The sequence below is a fragment of the Lissotriton helveticus genome, chromosome 1_1, assembly GCF_964261635.1.
Source record: "Lissotriton helveticus chromosome 1_1, aLisHel1.1, whole genome shotgun sequence".
Lineage (NCBI taxonomy): Eukaryota > Metazoa > Chordata > Amphibia > Caudata > Salamandridae > Lissotriton > Lissotriton helveticus.
In genome coordinates this window covers 1,205,837,152-1,205,850,396 of record NC_136057.1, presented here as the reverse complement: position 1 = coordinate 1,205,850,396, position 13,245 = coordinate 1,205,837,152, and the positions used below count along the sequence as shown (strand labels likewise).

The following is a 13,245-nucleotide window of genomic DNA, read 5'->3' as shown; positions in this document are numbered from 1 at the left end:
GAGGAAATTATTTTCAGCTACTTGTAAACGATCACAATTTGCGTACCCCGAACACCCCCCAGCCCATAGGTAGCCACCGAAATGCATTTTGCTTTTAGAAGGGACACAAGGTCTTTTACTTATGTTTGCTTGTGTTTCCTGGTGAAATTAAAAATGGCCTCGGCTGCGCTGTTCATTTTGTGCTCTCTCTGTTCAACAAGTTTAGCCCAATTAAAATTTTCATCCAGGAAAATTCCTAGACAGTTAAAATTAGGCACTTTCATAATGGCCATAAAATCCATAGTACATCCACATGAACGCGTTTGTTTTTTCTTGCAATTATTCACATTTTTTGAAGGAATGGTTTTTCCTACTTTTAAAAGTTAGCCAAAATGTTTCAACAACCTCAGGTCGTCAGGCTAATGCTTTTTAATTTTATTTTTTCTCAGAAGTGAGGTAGATCAAATTTGAATGTCTTCTAAATATTCTGAATCTGCTTTTTTCTGTACATTTGGTCTCTAGAAATGTTGTTCACTTTGGGAACTATTTATGTTTAACTTTAGGAACTAAATACAGTGATTTTTGAATAATAGATCGATCGTCTTCAGAGGCCCATCATGTGAAAGTGATGTTCTTGTACCAGTAAGGTATGAAACACGGCACACGACTAAAGTGGTATAGACTGAACCATTGTTTACTCAAAACAGTCTCTTTTTTTAGTGTCAGTTATGCAAATAAGAATCTATTTTTAAACCAAGGACTGGCGTTTTGTGCCTTAGAGCACATACACTAGTGACCTTTAATGGATGGGAGTTCACTAGATTAGCAGATGTGTAGCCGACAGAAAGGCATTCATATTAATAGCACAGGTTTGAATGAAAATGGGAGTGAACACCTATAATGAATGCTGTGATCGACCTTTGAGATGTACTGGGAACGCATGTATGTACTCTTTTCCGCTAAGGCAGGTTCGCTTATGTGAATTTAACTATTGCGAAACCTAAAATCTGTCCTCATATACTGAATAACAGAAAGACAAATAGATACTTAGCCTCAACCTGTAAAGTTCCTACAATGCATTCTTGTACGTCCTACATTAGGTTCAAGGATGTGTACCTGCTGCTGAGGGAAATATTTGCAGATACAAATAGGGGATGTGCGAAACGGGGTAATTTTTCTTAAAGTAAGACACAAACGGACATATGTACGATGAAGTGGCGGAGCGTGTTGTTAGCCTCCTGGGCTTAACGACACGCTCCGCCACTTTGGAAACACGAGACTGCACCATATTTACAAGGATGTGGTGCAGCCTTGCATATCCCCCTGTGATGGTGGTAAGTTTCACAAATTAGCACCAACGCAGACACCCTTGCACCAGAGTACAAGGGTGTCTGTGTGCAGGGGAGGATTGGTTATGTGTAGGAAGGTATCCCTTCCTGCACATAACCAATCCTAAAATGCCATTTTGTAACTTTCATGTGTGCTGCTTCATGCAGTACACATGAAAGTTACAAAGTGACATTTTTAAAAAGGTTTGCTTATGTACAGGAAGCGACACCTTCCTGTACCATGGTATTTTGCTTTTTCCATGTGTGCTACACAAGAAAAAAGCAAAAATGAGGAGAAATAATGCATTTCTCCTCGTTTCGTCACCTTGAGACCAGGGTTTTCCTGGCCCTAAATTTGGCGCAGCCTCCTATGTACGCCTCCCTTGTACATAGGGGGCAGTGGCAAATACAATGGGTGTTGCGGTGGAACGCCCACCACAACATCCACTGCTCGTCCCTTTCACCCTAAATATATTGTGAAAGGGTGCCTTATGTACAAGGAACCGTTAAGCCACGTTAAGTGGCTTAAGGCTGAATTGTACATGAGGCGAGGCCCCTATCGACATGGGAACATTACAAAAAGTGATTTTCCCGTGGCGATAAGGCCTTGTACATACGCCTCAAACTTTCTAAGGGAATTATGGATTTTACGCATATTAATGTAGAAAGTGCATCTCTATAAAAATCAGGATTTTTGTGATCATTTTTATTGTGCAAATCCCAATTTTACCACCTGCTTCTGAGTAAAATAGACCTAATCTAGCTTTCACTCATAACTGTCCACTTTCCAGTCAATTGTGTGGCAAATCTATGTGAGGTACACATTCGTATGTCCATTCCGTTTCTGTACGTTTCCCTATTAATTTTGGTAAGACGTTCCCTCACAACACTTGCGATTTCACAGTTCCCGTGAGCCATTTTCTGCTTTGACCAAATCTTGCGTGAGATGAGGCTACTCGGTGGACTGTAAAGAAATCAGGAAATTACATGTAAAATTGGTATACCCCTCAAAATCTGGTTTTATTCAACGTTATGCTCGTATTATAAAACGTACCCACATCACTAGATCAAAGTCTCATTTGTAGCAGTGAAAAGACGAATTCTTCAGTGGAGTTCTAGCAGCATCAACCGTAGGCACCAACATAGTGTATTTGTTTACTGGCTCGTGCCTTGAATAACTGAGCCTCGCCTTTCAATCAGCTATGTGAAAGGTTGTCTCACGTAGCCTCATGGCTGTCCACATTGTACACATATTCTGAGCTAGAGGAGCCTCCCACTGCTTCTTCAAGGATAGAACATGCTATTAAAGCATGACTGCAATATCTGTTGCATAGCATGCTGCTTATTCAATAAGGCTATTTAAATTCCTTTAAAAAAAAATTAAAATATTTCTTGGCGAGAAGATGGGTTTCTTTATCCCACAAAAGTTTAAGGACGTATCACTGTTATAAAACGTGGCTTCCACAAACTAATGACGTCAGATCACTGTGGGAGAACTGAGCTACTACCTGTTTTGAATTTTAGGTACAATGGAAGAGTGCTTCCTTCGATCATCCCAAGTAAAAAAAAACAATGCATTAGGGGTATTTTATCCAGCGGGCTTGGCTTTGCTTATGGTTTGACTTGCTGTCAGTTGCTGCCCCACTGTAGTGGAATACAGTATGTCACTCTCCTCTTCCACTGTGAAGACTGAGTTATCATTCCAGTAAAGAATGCGGGAAGAGCATTGTCGGGAACAGAGTTTCACCCATGTATGTATGCTAGGTGAAAGAACACCTGATGAAACATCACATTTCTCCATTTGTGTCGTTTTACTATCCAATGAAAATGTTGATGGTTTACTGTGAACAAACAGCTGTGCCAGTCTGTGCACGTTCACTCTGCGTCCACGAAATTGGCCTAACACAGTGTAATGAAGTTGTCTCATATGAAACTGCCTGCAGTGCTCCCAAAGCGTAATTCACTGGGCTGCCTGTTACCACTTCCATGTTCTCCAAGAAGATTCAGAGGCACACATCTCTATGGTTGCAGCTGCAATGGGCCTTTGGACTGAGTGAAATGGGTTTTACTGAGAGTAATAAAAAGTTTGGGCTTGCACTGGAACGATTACATTTCTTACAAGGGTGCACTTTGCAATCACATCTCCTACTCAACCAGTAGCCTCCAATACCCTTTTCTTAAACCCGTAGCTAGTAGGAATCCTACCTGTCACCTAATCTAAGACTCATCCAGACCATGAACTCTTTGGGGTCGAAGGCCACTTCCGAGGAGACCTCGCCAACACTATTTCTCTTGTTATGAGCATTCCGCCATTCCCACTACTAACATCTTCGCTGGAATTATATTTCTGCTGTGACCAGGATTCTGATGGTGTCAGTGTCCCATGTTGAAAAATAGTCAATGTAGTTGTGTTTGCTTTTGCTGCACCTACATCTAATTCTTTACCCTACTGAATAAAATATTGTAGGCGCGTGTCCTGTTGTAAACCTTTCTCAACATGCATCTACCAATCTTTCTCTATTGAACCTGCACAAAACCCAGCTGTCCTCACTGCTTGCAAAATTGGCCAGCCAGCTTCATCTTCAGGAGTCTGTGAATAATTCTCCTTCATAAGGATATGCAGACGAAATAGACAGGCAAGTCAATAGTTGGGACAGCAAGCAAAAACACAGAGTGGAAGAGAAAGTAGTTAGTGTAGGAAATTGCGTTGCTGGTTGGGGGGATGAAACCCTATTTAAGCAGAAACCACAATTCCTGTAGGTGGAAGTCACAAGCAAACTCCGAATTAAATTTTGCCTGACCCTCTTGTAGCTTATGTATATATAGGGGGGTTTACCCAAACATAGTCACTGGGACCTGGGTTTTAGAAGTACTGAGAGGAAGGGGTCCCAGCGTGAATGAAACAACGAATATATAAATTAGAAAAAAGTAAAAAAACACAATAAATGAATCTGCATTGTTTTATTCACAATGGGGATGGATATATTAAATATAGTATCAATTCGATTGCACAATATAATAGGTTATACAGTGCCCCTGGGGAAGGGCGGGAGTGATTAGGTGAGGATAATGTGATCGAAGGGAATTGCGACAGTAAAATCAACCAATTCTCAAAGATGCATTGGTAAGTACATTTTCTTACACAAGATAGAAGGACCATAGGTTCCATGTATAAATCAATAGTTGTCATACTTCACAAATACATTAATGTGACAATATTGGCGTGAAGTTGACAAACGAGGTGCTGTTGTCGACGTTTCGACACTCAATGTATCGCAGGGATTAGTTATGCCCTTGCTGGGGGGTCTTCATCAGGACTGGGTACGGGGCAGGCAACCTAATCAATATATATTATAAGGAGAAATATTTTAATGACTTATCGATTGGTAATGTGAATACAACATGTGTTGAATTAAAATCATGCACACACAAAAATAGCCTACCAATTTGGTTAATGCTTATGTCATAAAGGAGAACAGACATGTCCGTGGGTTTATACAGTTAATAAAAATAAGGGAAAAAAGAAATTGAGAAGGGAATTCACTTGGTAGGTAGAGACCAAAGGTCTAACTTATGATATATATTGATTAGGTTGCCTGCCCCGTACCCTTTCCTGATGAAGACCCCCCAGCAAGGGCATAACTAATCCCTGCGATACATTGAGGGTCGAAACGTCGACAACAGCACCTCGTTTGTCAACTTCACGCCAATATTGTCACATTAATGTATTTGTGAAGTATGACAACTATTGATTTATACATGGAACCTATGGTCCTTCTATCTTGTGTATGAAAATGTACTTACCAATGCATCTTTGAGAATTGGTTGATTTTACTGTCACAATTCCCTTCGATCACATTATCCTCACCTAATCACTCCCTCCCTTCCCCAGGGGCACTGTATAACCTATTATATTGTGCAATCGAATTGATACTATATTTAATATATCCATCCCCATTGTGAATAAAACAATGCGGATTCATTTATTGTGTTTTTTGACTTTTTTCTAATTTATATATTCGTTGTTTCATTCACGCTGGGACCCCTTCCTCTCAGTACCTCTTGTAGAGTAGCACAAAGCAGTCAGGCTTAACTTAGAGGCAGTATGCAAAGTATTTATGCAGCACTTCAAACAGTAATAAAGTAAAAACATAGCACAAAAATCCTACACCTATTTAGAATAATAAAAGAGCAACATTTAAGAAATGATCTGATACCAAAACAACAAAAATCAAATTAGTAGATCTGGAGATATGTTATTTAAAGATTTAAGTAAAAATGGTGCCAAAAAAGCATAAAGCACCAACTGTGGTCGTGCACATTCGGGAAAAAGTCACAAGTTCAGGCCGACCACAATGGAGCATGAGCCAGATACAGTAACCAAGTTAGGCTCACTGGACAAAGTTCCTTAAATCTGGGTGCGTATCACTGAGATCCTGAGCAGAGAATGCATCATGCATAGGTGGTTCGAATGGACTGCAATTTGAGATTCTGCTTTGAGGATATGCCACACAGCAGCCATTTCGAGGAGCTCTGGGACTGATATGCGAGGTCCTGCATTGAGGCTGTGTCAAGCAGCTGTGGCTGTGAGGAGTTGTGGGGCTCCAATGCAAGGTTATCTGTCGAGGAAGCATTGCACATTGGCAGCTCTGAAGAGCTACAGGGTCCTGTGTCAGGGATGCATTGCGCAGCAGTGGTTCCGGTGTGGAGCTATGAGGCTATACTTGGATCAGAGCATGCCTGGCAAGGCACCTTCAGGCCCACTTCCAAGGGTCCAGGACTGGGGTGGCACCACCTGGGGGTCAAGGCTCACAGCAGACAGAGTTGAGGTGTTGGGTTCAATGTGGTAGGAGACTTTTCTGTCCCTGAGGCTCTGATCAGGAGACAACCAACTAGACCTTGGAGTCACTCTGGTGGTCCTGGGTTAAAGATGCAGGTCCAGTTCTTTTCACTCAGGCAGCAAGGCAGCAGAGTAACAGGCCAGCAGAGTAGCAGCCCTTCTTGCAGCCCAGCACCACAGCAGTCCATCTGAATCTTCCACAGTTCCGGAGGTGTACTGAATAGTTGGATCTGAGGGTCCAGTATTTATCCCTGGTGCCAGCTGTGAAATAGGAGAAGGTTCTGGAGCTTTCCAACCCCAGAGGTGTTTGGAATTTACTGCCTTCCTGCCCCAGTCCCACCTTGTCTGGGGGCAAAACAGACTGGTGTGAAACCCTTTGTGAGTGAGTTGGGGCAGAGCTTTTGTGACGTGCACTTGATGTAGGTGACAGCTCCACCTACTCACAAAATCAGAGTTGGACCTTCTTGTCAATAGCTATTCCCATGTTGTCTCACTGTCTGGGTGCAATACATAAAGACCACTGCCAGCTACACCTAGTCATGTGACCCAGGATACAGGCTGCAGGCACTAAATGGTTATGACAAGAAAGTGCTAGCTTTCTAAAAGTGGCATTTTTAGAATTGTGGCGTAAAACTGACTTTACCATTAAAGGGGTTTTTAAATTACAATTCTTTAGACACCACACTCAATATTCCTACCTGCTCCCAATTGAAAGTTAGCACTTATTAAATATAATAAGGTAACCAATGTTATTCTAGGGAGAGGTAGGCCTAGCAGTGGTGAAAAACAAATTTAAGGGTTTTTCAGTACCAGGATGTACACGTTTAAAGTACATGTCCACATTTTTAAATAAATTGCACCCTGCCCTAAGGACTATTTAGGGCCTACCCGAGAGGTGACATATATGTATTAAAAAGGAAGGTTTATGCCTGGCAAAAAGTTTATTTCGCCAGTTCGAAGTCGCAGTTCAAAACTGCACACACAGGCTGCAATGGCAGGCATGTGCCATGTTTAGAAGGCTACTAAAGTGGGTGGTACAATCACTGTTGCAGTGCCACTAGTAGTGTTTAACTTTCAGGCCATGGGTACATGTAGTACCACATTACTATGGACTTACAAGTAAACTAAATGTGCCAATTGGGTGTAAGCCAATATCGTCATATGTAAAGGAGAGAGCACAAGCACTTTAGCACTGGTTAACTGTGGTAAACGGTAAAGTGTGCAGAGTCCTAAAAGCAAAACAGGAGGGTGAAGTCAAAACGTTTGGGGGATGGCCATGCCAAAAGAGCCTAGACCAGCAGTTAGTATTTTCAAACATCTCCATGTGTCACTATTTTACTTACTGAATATACAGTAGTTTTCAAGAAAGAAGCAGGTTTTCCCAACTAACCCCACCTCACCAGGGCAGGAAAATACTCAAAACAAGAGAAGCAATATACCTTAGGGATTAAAATATAAAAACACTCATAACACAATGAAATAATTAATTTCCACTGGGATTTCAGATTCATCAGTTATCTATTTCTTTTATCAATTAATTACATAAGTCTGTCTTTGCATCTATGAACATTCTATCATATTTGTGGATCTCTGGTACAAAAAATCAGACAACCAAACCATATGCATATACAGAGACAAATCATCATCACTACTACATTTGTGCAAATACCCCTAAATTACGGGAAAGGTCAATATCCATTTACTTATATCTCCTTGCTTCCTTATTATTGTAAGCAAAGTATGGTTACATATTCATTCCAGCTTGCTTCCCACTAGGAGGTAGTCATCTAATCAAAGTGTGTCCTGAGGCAACTTCCCCTTCTAATTCTCCTTGTGACCATATTATTCAAGACCCATTTTATTTTGTAAAACGTCTCCAAAAATAATGTTGATGCATTTTGTACTTAATTAATCAAGGCAGTCTTAGAACTAGGAAGACTGGAGAACCTGTATATTGCCAGTACTAAAACTGAAAAATCAGAGCGGCAGCACCACTGTTAATGGGTAGGGCTCCCAGTCATAGACTTGTTAGTTGGTCATAGGCTCAGGGCTGTTTTGTCATAGCGTATGACCACTGGGAGCACTGCCTCTATGGGAGAATTCACCTCTTATACACGGTGAACCAAACATTTGATTGGGATTCCTCCCCTCATTTAAGCTTTAATATTCGAAGAGTTTTCCAAAACAAAATGGGGCTCACTTTGATTGGATGACTACCTCCTTTCAGGATGCAAGCCGAAATGAATATGCAACCACTCTTACCTTATAATAATAAGGAAACAAGGAGAATTAAGTAAACGGACAATTAACTTTCCCCTAATCTAGTGGCATTTACACTAATGTAGGAGTGAGGATGATTTGTCTTTGTATATGTAAGAAGTTTTGCTTGGTTGTCTAATTTTTTGGACCAAAGATCTACAAATATTGAGCTTCATGTTGTCATTCTGTTGAAGAACCATTTTCTAATATCTGATTAATAATGTTTTTTTACATTTGTAGATTGCAGAAATGAAGACCTGGGAAACAATGTTCCAGCCTGCATTGGTAAGGAATGAAGGCAGTGTTTCATGTGCCAAATGTATTAGTTTCAAAGATGAACTTTTTTAACTTAGAGCTGAAGTGGTAGTAAGAAGAAGCCCTGAACAATGTTTTAACTCCAGCCATGTAACAAACACATTAAATGAGCCAGGATAGTAAGCTAAGCGAGTACGACCCACTACATGGGGATTTCATGAGGTACTCACCTACAACACAATTAAAAAAATAGGGCAGATATTTAATGTTGGAGCAAAATTGGTAACATATGTTGCCTATAAAATAATAATTGGTTTTCAAATCAGGTCAGAAGATGACGTGAGAAATATTCCAATCTTCTCAATGTCGGTGCCTCAGGTTGAAGTAAAAACGTAGGTAGAAGTTATATATCTATAAACAGGAGAAGTGTGCAGTTCCTAAGAATCCAGAGACAGAAAAGAGGAGTTTGTTTCTTTGTGTTCCAGTATGAAGTGCACGCACCAATAGGAACAGGTGCCCTCACACATTTCCAGCGGTATCATGCTTCATCAGTGGTGCTGCAATGCCCAATGGGCACCCACGAGAGGTCTCTTTGACTGAGATCTTTTTAGTAGTCGTATTATGACGTAGGGGTGTGTGGGTTTATGTTTGTAGTGTGTGTAAAGTGATGTTTAACAGGGGTGAACTAAAATAGGTTTACTGATGTTCCTAGTCAAGTAACTTTATTGATTAAGCTCACTAACCTAATTAAAAAAAGTGTGGTGCTCATTCAGGGTACAATGGTCCTACTAAGCATCGTAAATATCTTATTTGGAAATATATGTGATCAACATGTTTCTCGCCTATATCTGTCCAATCGGAACAAGCAGCCATTCTTCAGGACCGAAGAGTGATAAACTACACTACTCAATGACTGGATTCCTCACTCTATTCATTGTGCTTATAATAATCAGTCATTTAACAGGTCAAACAGATAAAACATTGTACCTTGACCTGGATCATAGTCTGCTACGCAATATGACAAAACATTACATAATCGAACATTTATATTAAAAACATTTTTCTGATTCATCATTTGAAATCAATTTGCATGCCTGTAAAAATCTGCTTTCACTGCATTCTCCCGGTAGTACAAAATCCATGCACATCTCACCACTCAAAGGATCGTGCAGTGAGTTTTACTTTAATGAAAAACTGCAATGGCATGCATAATCCAGAGCCATATGTTATGTGATTAATGTAGATAAATCACATCATCCAATCTGTTTCATTCCAGTCAATGCGAGAGGTATGGAAAAGCAAATCTCCCAAGCTGCACTGTAAGTGAACCCGATAAGGATGCAAACGTCCTGTTACTGCATTCAAGCAGTTTACTAAACTGACAAGCTCACTTAGAGATCCGCACTCTATAGAGACCAGGAGAAGCCACCCCAGAAAGAAGTAACCACGCCACATTCATTCAGTTACATGGGGACAAAGTGGGACTAAAGTGGTCTGTAAAATACAGAGATGGGTGTAACCGGTTGTCTCTGTATGTGTGCGTGTATGTGTGTGGGAGGGGGGAGGACGGTAGGAGCAGGTAGAAAAGAAATATAAATCACAAAAAGATACTCATGGGCGTTGCATGGAAATCAGAAAGGTTGTTACCAACAAGTTACCATCCGGCACCCTTAATCAAAAGGGAGGGTCCAACATTTGGTATGCGGACTTTGTTCTGTGTTCTGACATTTTGCCACCTACAATGCAGCGCCTAATTGCACAGCTCAGCAGTTGGAGGTGGTGAAATGAAATGCACATGGGCAGGATGGGGACGTCAGTGGGGGCATAGCGGGAGCCATCAGTAAAAATAAAATAACTGGCAAAGCCAATATGCCTTGCCTATGCAAGAGCTATTGGCTCTTGAATAGGCGGTGGAATGGATTGGGGTGGAATGGATTGGGTAGGGTGGATTGAATTGATGAGGATTGGATTAAGGTGGGGTGGATTTTTCTGGAGTGAGTTGCAGTGGGGTGGTTTGGATTGGAGTGGACAGGACTGGATTTGAATGGACTGGATTTGAGTGGGGTAGATGGTGCTGCCTTTGTCTGGAGTGGAGTGGATTGTACTGAGTGGGTTGGATTGGATTAGAGTGGGACGGATTGGATTGGTGTGGGGTGGGATAGATTATCGTGGTTTAGGGTGGGGTAGATTAAGGTAGTTTGAAGTGGGGTCGATTGGATTGGAGTGGAGTAGGGTGGACTAAGGTGGGCTGGAATGGTCGGAAATGGGGTGGATTAAGGTGAATTGAATTGGAATGGGATGAATTGGAGTGTGGTGCGTGGATTGGATTGAAGTGGGCGGATTGAAGGTGGGCGGGCTTGATGGATTGCATTGGGGTAGAGCGCGATGGACTGAACTGGTGTGGATTGGATTGGATTAGAGCAGAGTGGAGGGCAGGGAGGTGGGGTGGGGTGGGGTGGATTGGAAGAGAGTGGGGTGGACTGAGATATAGTGTGGTGGATTGGAGTACAGTGGGGTGGAATGGATTGGGGTGGGTTGGATTCCAGTGGGGTGGTTTGGAGTAAGGTGGATGGGATTGGTTGAATTGGAATTGAGTGGATTGAAATAGACTGGAGTGAGGTGAATTGGATTGGTATTGGGGGGCCTGAAGTGGGGTGGATTAGACTGGGGTGAGGCGAATTGGAGTGGGGTGGATTATGGTCGGCGGGTTACATTGAGATGGTGAGTTGGTGGATTATATGGGGTAGATTGGATTCAGGTGGATTTGATTGGGTAGGCAGATTGGGGTGATGTTGATTGGGATTTATTGGATTGATGTGGGGTGGATTAAAGTGGGGTTGGTTAAAGTCAAGTGGATTGGGGTGAGTGGACTGGATTTGAGTGGACATGGCTGAGATGGGGTGGATTGGACTGGACTAGAGTGGGTTGGGTTGGACTGGAGAAGGTGGATTGGAGTGGGGCGATAGAACTCGAGTGGGGTGTATTGGATTGTTGTGAATTGGATTAGAATGGGGTGGGATGGATTAAGGTGGTTTGGAGTGGGGTGGATTGGATTGGTTAGAGTGGATTAAGGTGGACTGGAGTGGATTAGACAGGGGTAGATTAAGATGGATTAGATTGGAGAGGGATGGATTAGTGCAGGTTGCGTGGATTGGGTTTCAGTGGATTTGATTGGAGTGGGGTGGAATGGATTTTAGTGGTTGGATTGGTATGAATTAAGTTGAAGTGAGATGGGTTGGATTTGAATTGGCTGAATTGGAGTGGGGTGGGTTGCATTGGACTGTAGTGGGGTGGATTGGACTGGAAAGGGGTGGATTAGATTGGAGTGGGGTCGGTGGATTAGATTGAAGATGGGTGGATTAGGGTGGAGTGGGGTGGATTAAATTTGGGTGAGGTTGATGCAAGTGGGGTATATTGGATGGTGTGGGGATGATTGGATTGGAGTAGGGTGAATTAGGATGGAGTGGGGTGGTTTGAGATGGAGTGGGGCAGAATGGAGTTGAGCAGATTGGAATGGAGTGGGGTGGATTGGATTGGAGTCAGTTGGACTGGATTGGAGTAGGGCGCTTTGGTTTGGGTTGGGACGCATTGGATTAGAGTGGGGCAGATTGTTTTGGATTAGAGTAGGGCACATTGTTTTTGGATTGGAGTCTGGCAGATTGTTTTGGTTTGAAGTGGGCAGAATGCTGTTGATTGGAGTGAGGTCAATTATTTTGGATGACAGCGGGCAGATTGTTTTGGTTTAGAGTGGGGTAGATTGTTTTGGAGCAAATTGTTTTGGATTGGAAGGGGGCAGATTATTTTGGATTGGAGTGAGGCCGATTGTTTTTTATTGAGTGGAGCAGATTGTTTTGTTTGGAGTGGGGCAGATTACTTTGGATTGGAGAGGGGTAGATTGCTTTGTATTGGAGTGGGCAGATTCTTTTGGATTGGAGTGGGGCAGATTGGAGTGAAACATCGTTTTGGCCTGGGGTGGGGCAGATTGTTTTGGATTTGAGTGGGGCAGATTGTTTTGGATTGGATTGGGGCAGATTGGAATGAGAGATATTGTTGGTGGGTTGATTGGAGTGGGGCAGATTGTTTAGGATTGGAGTGAGACAGATTATTTTGGATTGGAGTGTGCAGATCGTTTTCGCTTGGATTGGCGTGTGGCAGATTGTTTTGGATTGGAGTTGGGCAAACAAGTTTGGCCTGGAGTGGGGCAAATTGCTTTGGAGCGGATTGTTTTGTATTGGAGTGGGGCAGATTGGAGTAGAGCAAGTTGTTTTGAATTGGTGTTTGGCAGATTGTTTTGAGTTGAAATGGGGCAGGTTGTTATGGACTGGAAAGGGGCATATTGTTGTGGGGCAGATTGATTTGGTTTGGCATGGGGCAGATTGTTTTGGATTTGAGTGGAGCAGACTGTTTTGGATTGTAGTGGGGCAGATTGTTTTGGATTGGAGTGGTTCAGATTGTTTTGAATTGGGGTGGGGCTGTTAGGTGTGGGACAGTTTGTTTTGGAGTGGGGCAGATTTTTTGGATTGGAATGAGGCAAATTGTTTTCCATTGCTGGATTCGAGTGGGGCATATTGTAATGGACTGTAG

At 42.3% G+C, this 13,245-nt stretch overlaps 1 protein-coding gene across 2 annotated transcripts in view; it reads left to right on the top strand.

The window, feature by feature from the left end:
• The window catches only part of IL17REL (interleukin 17 receptor E like), a 705,004-nt gene that overhangs the window by 340,288 nt on the left and 351,471 nt on the right, over nucleotides 1–13,245 (top strand). For both annotated transcript variants that reach the window (XM_078679532.1, XM_078679543.1), the window contains one exon: nucleotides 8,647–8,691. In XM_078679532.1, the coding sequence (XP_078535658.1) occupies nucleotides 8,647–8,691 (45 nt within the window). The remainder of the gene's footprint in view (nucleotides 1–8,646; nucleotides 8,692–13,245) is intronic.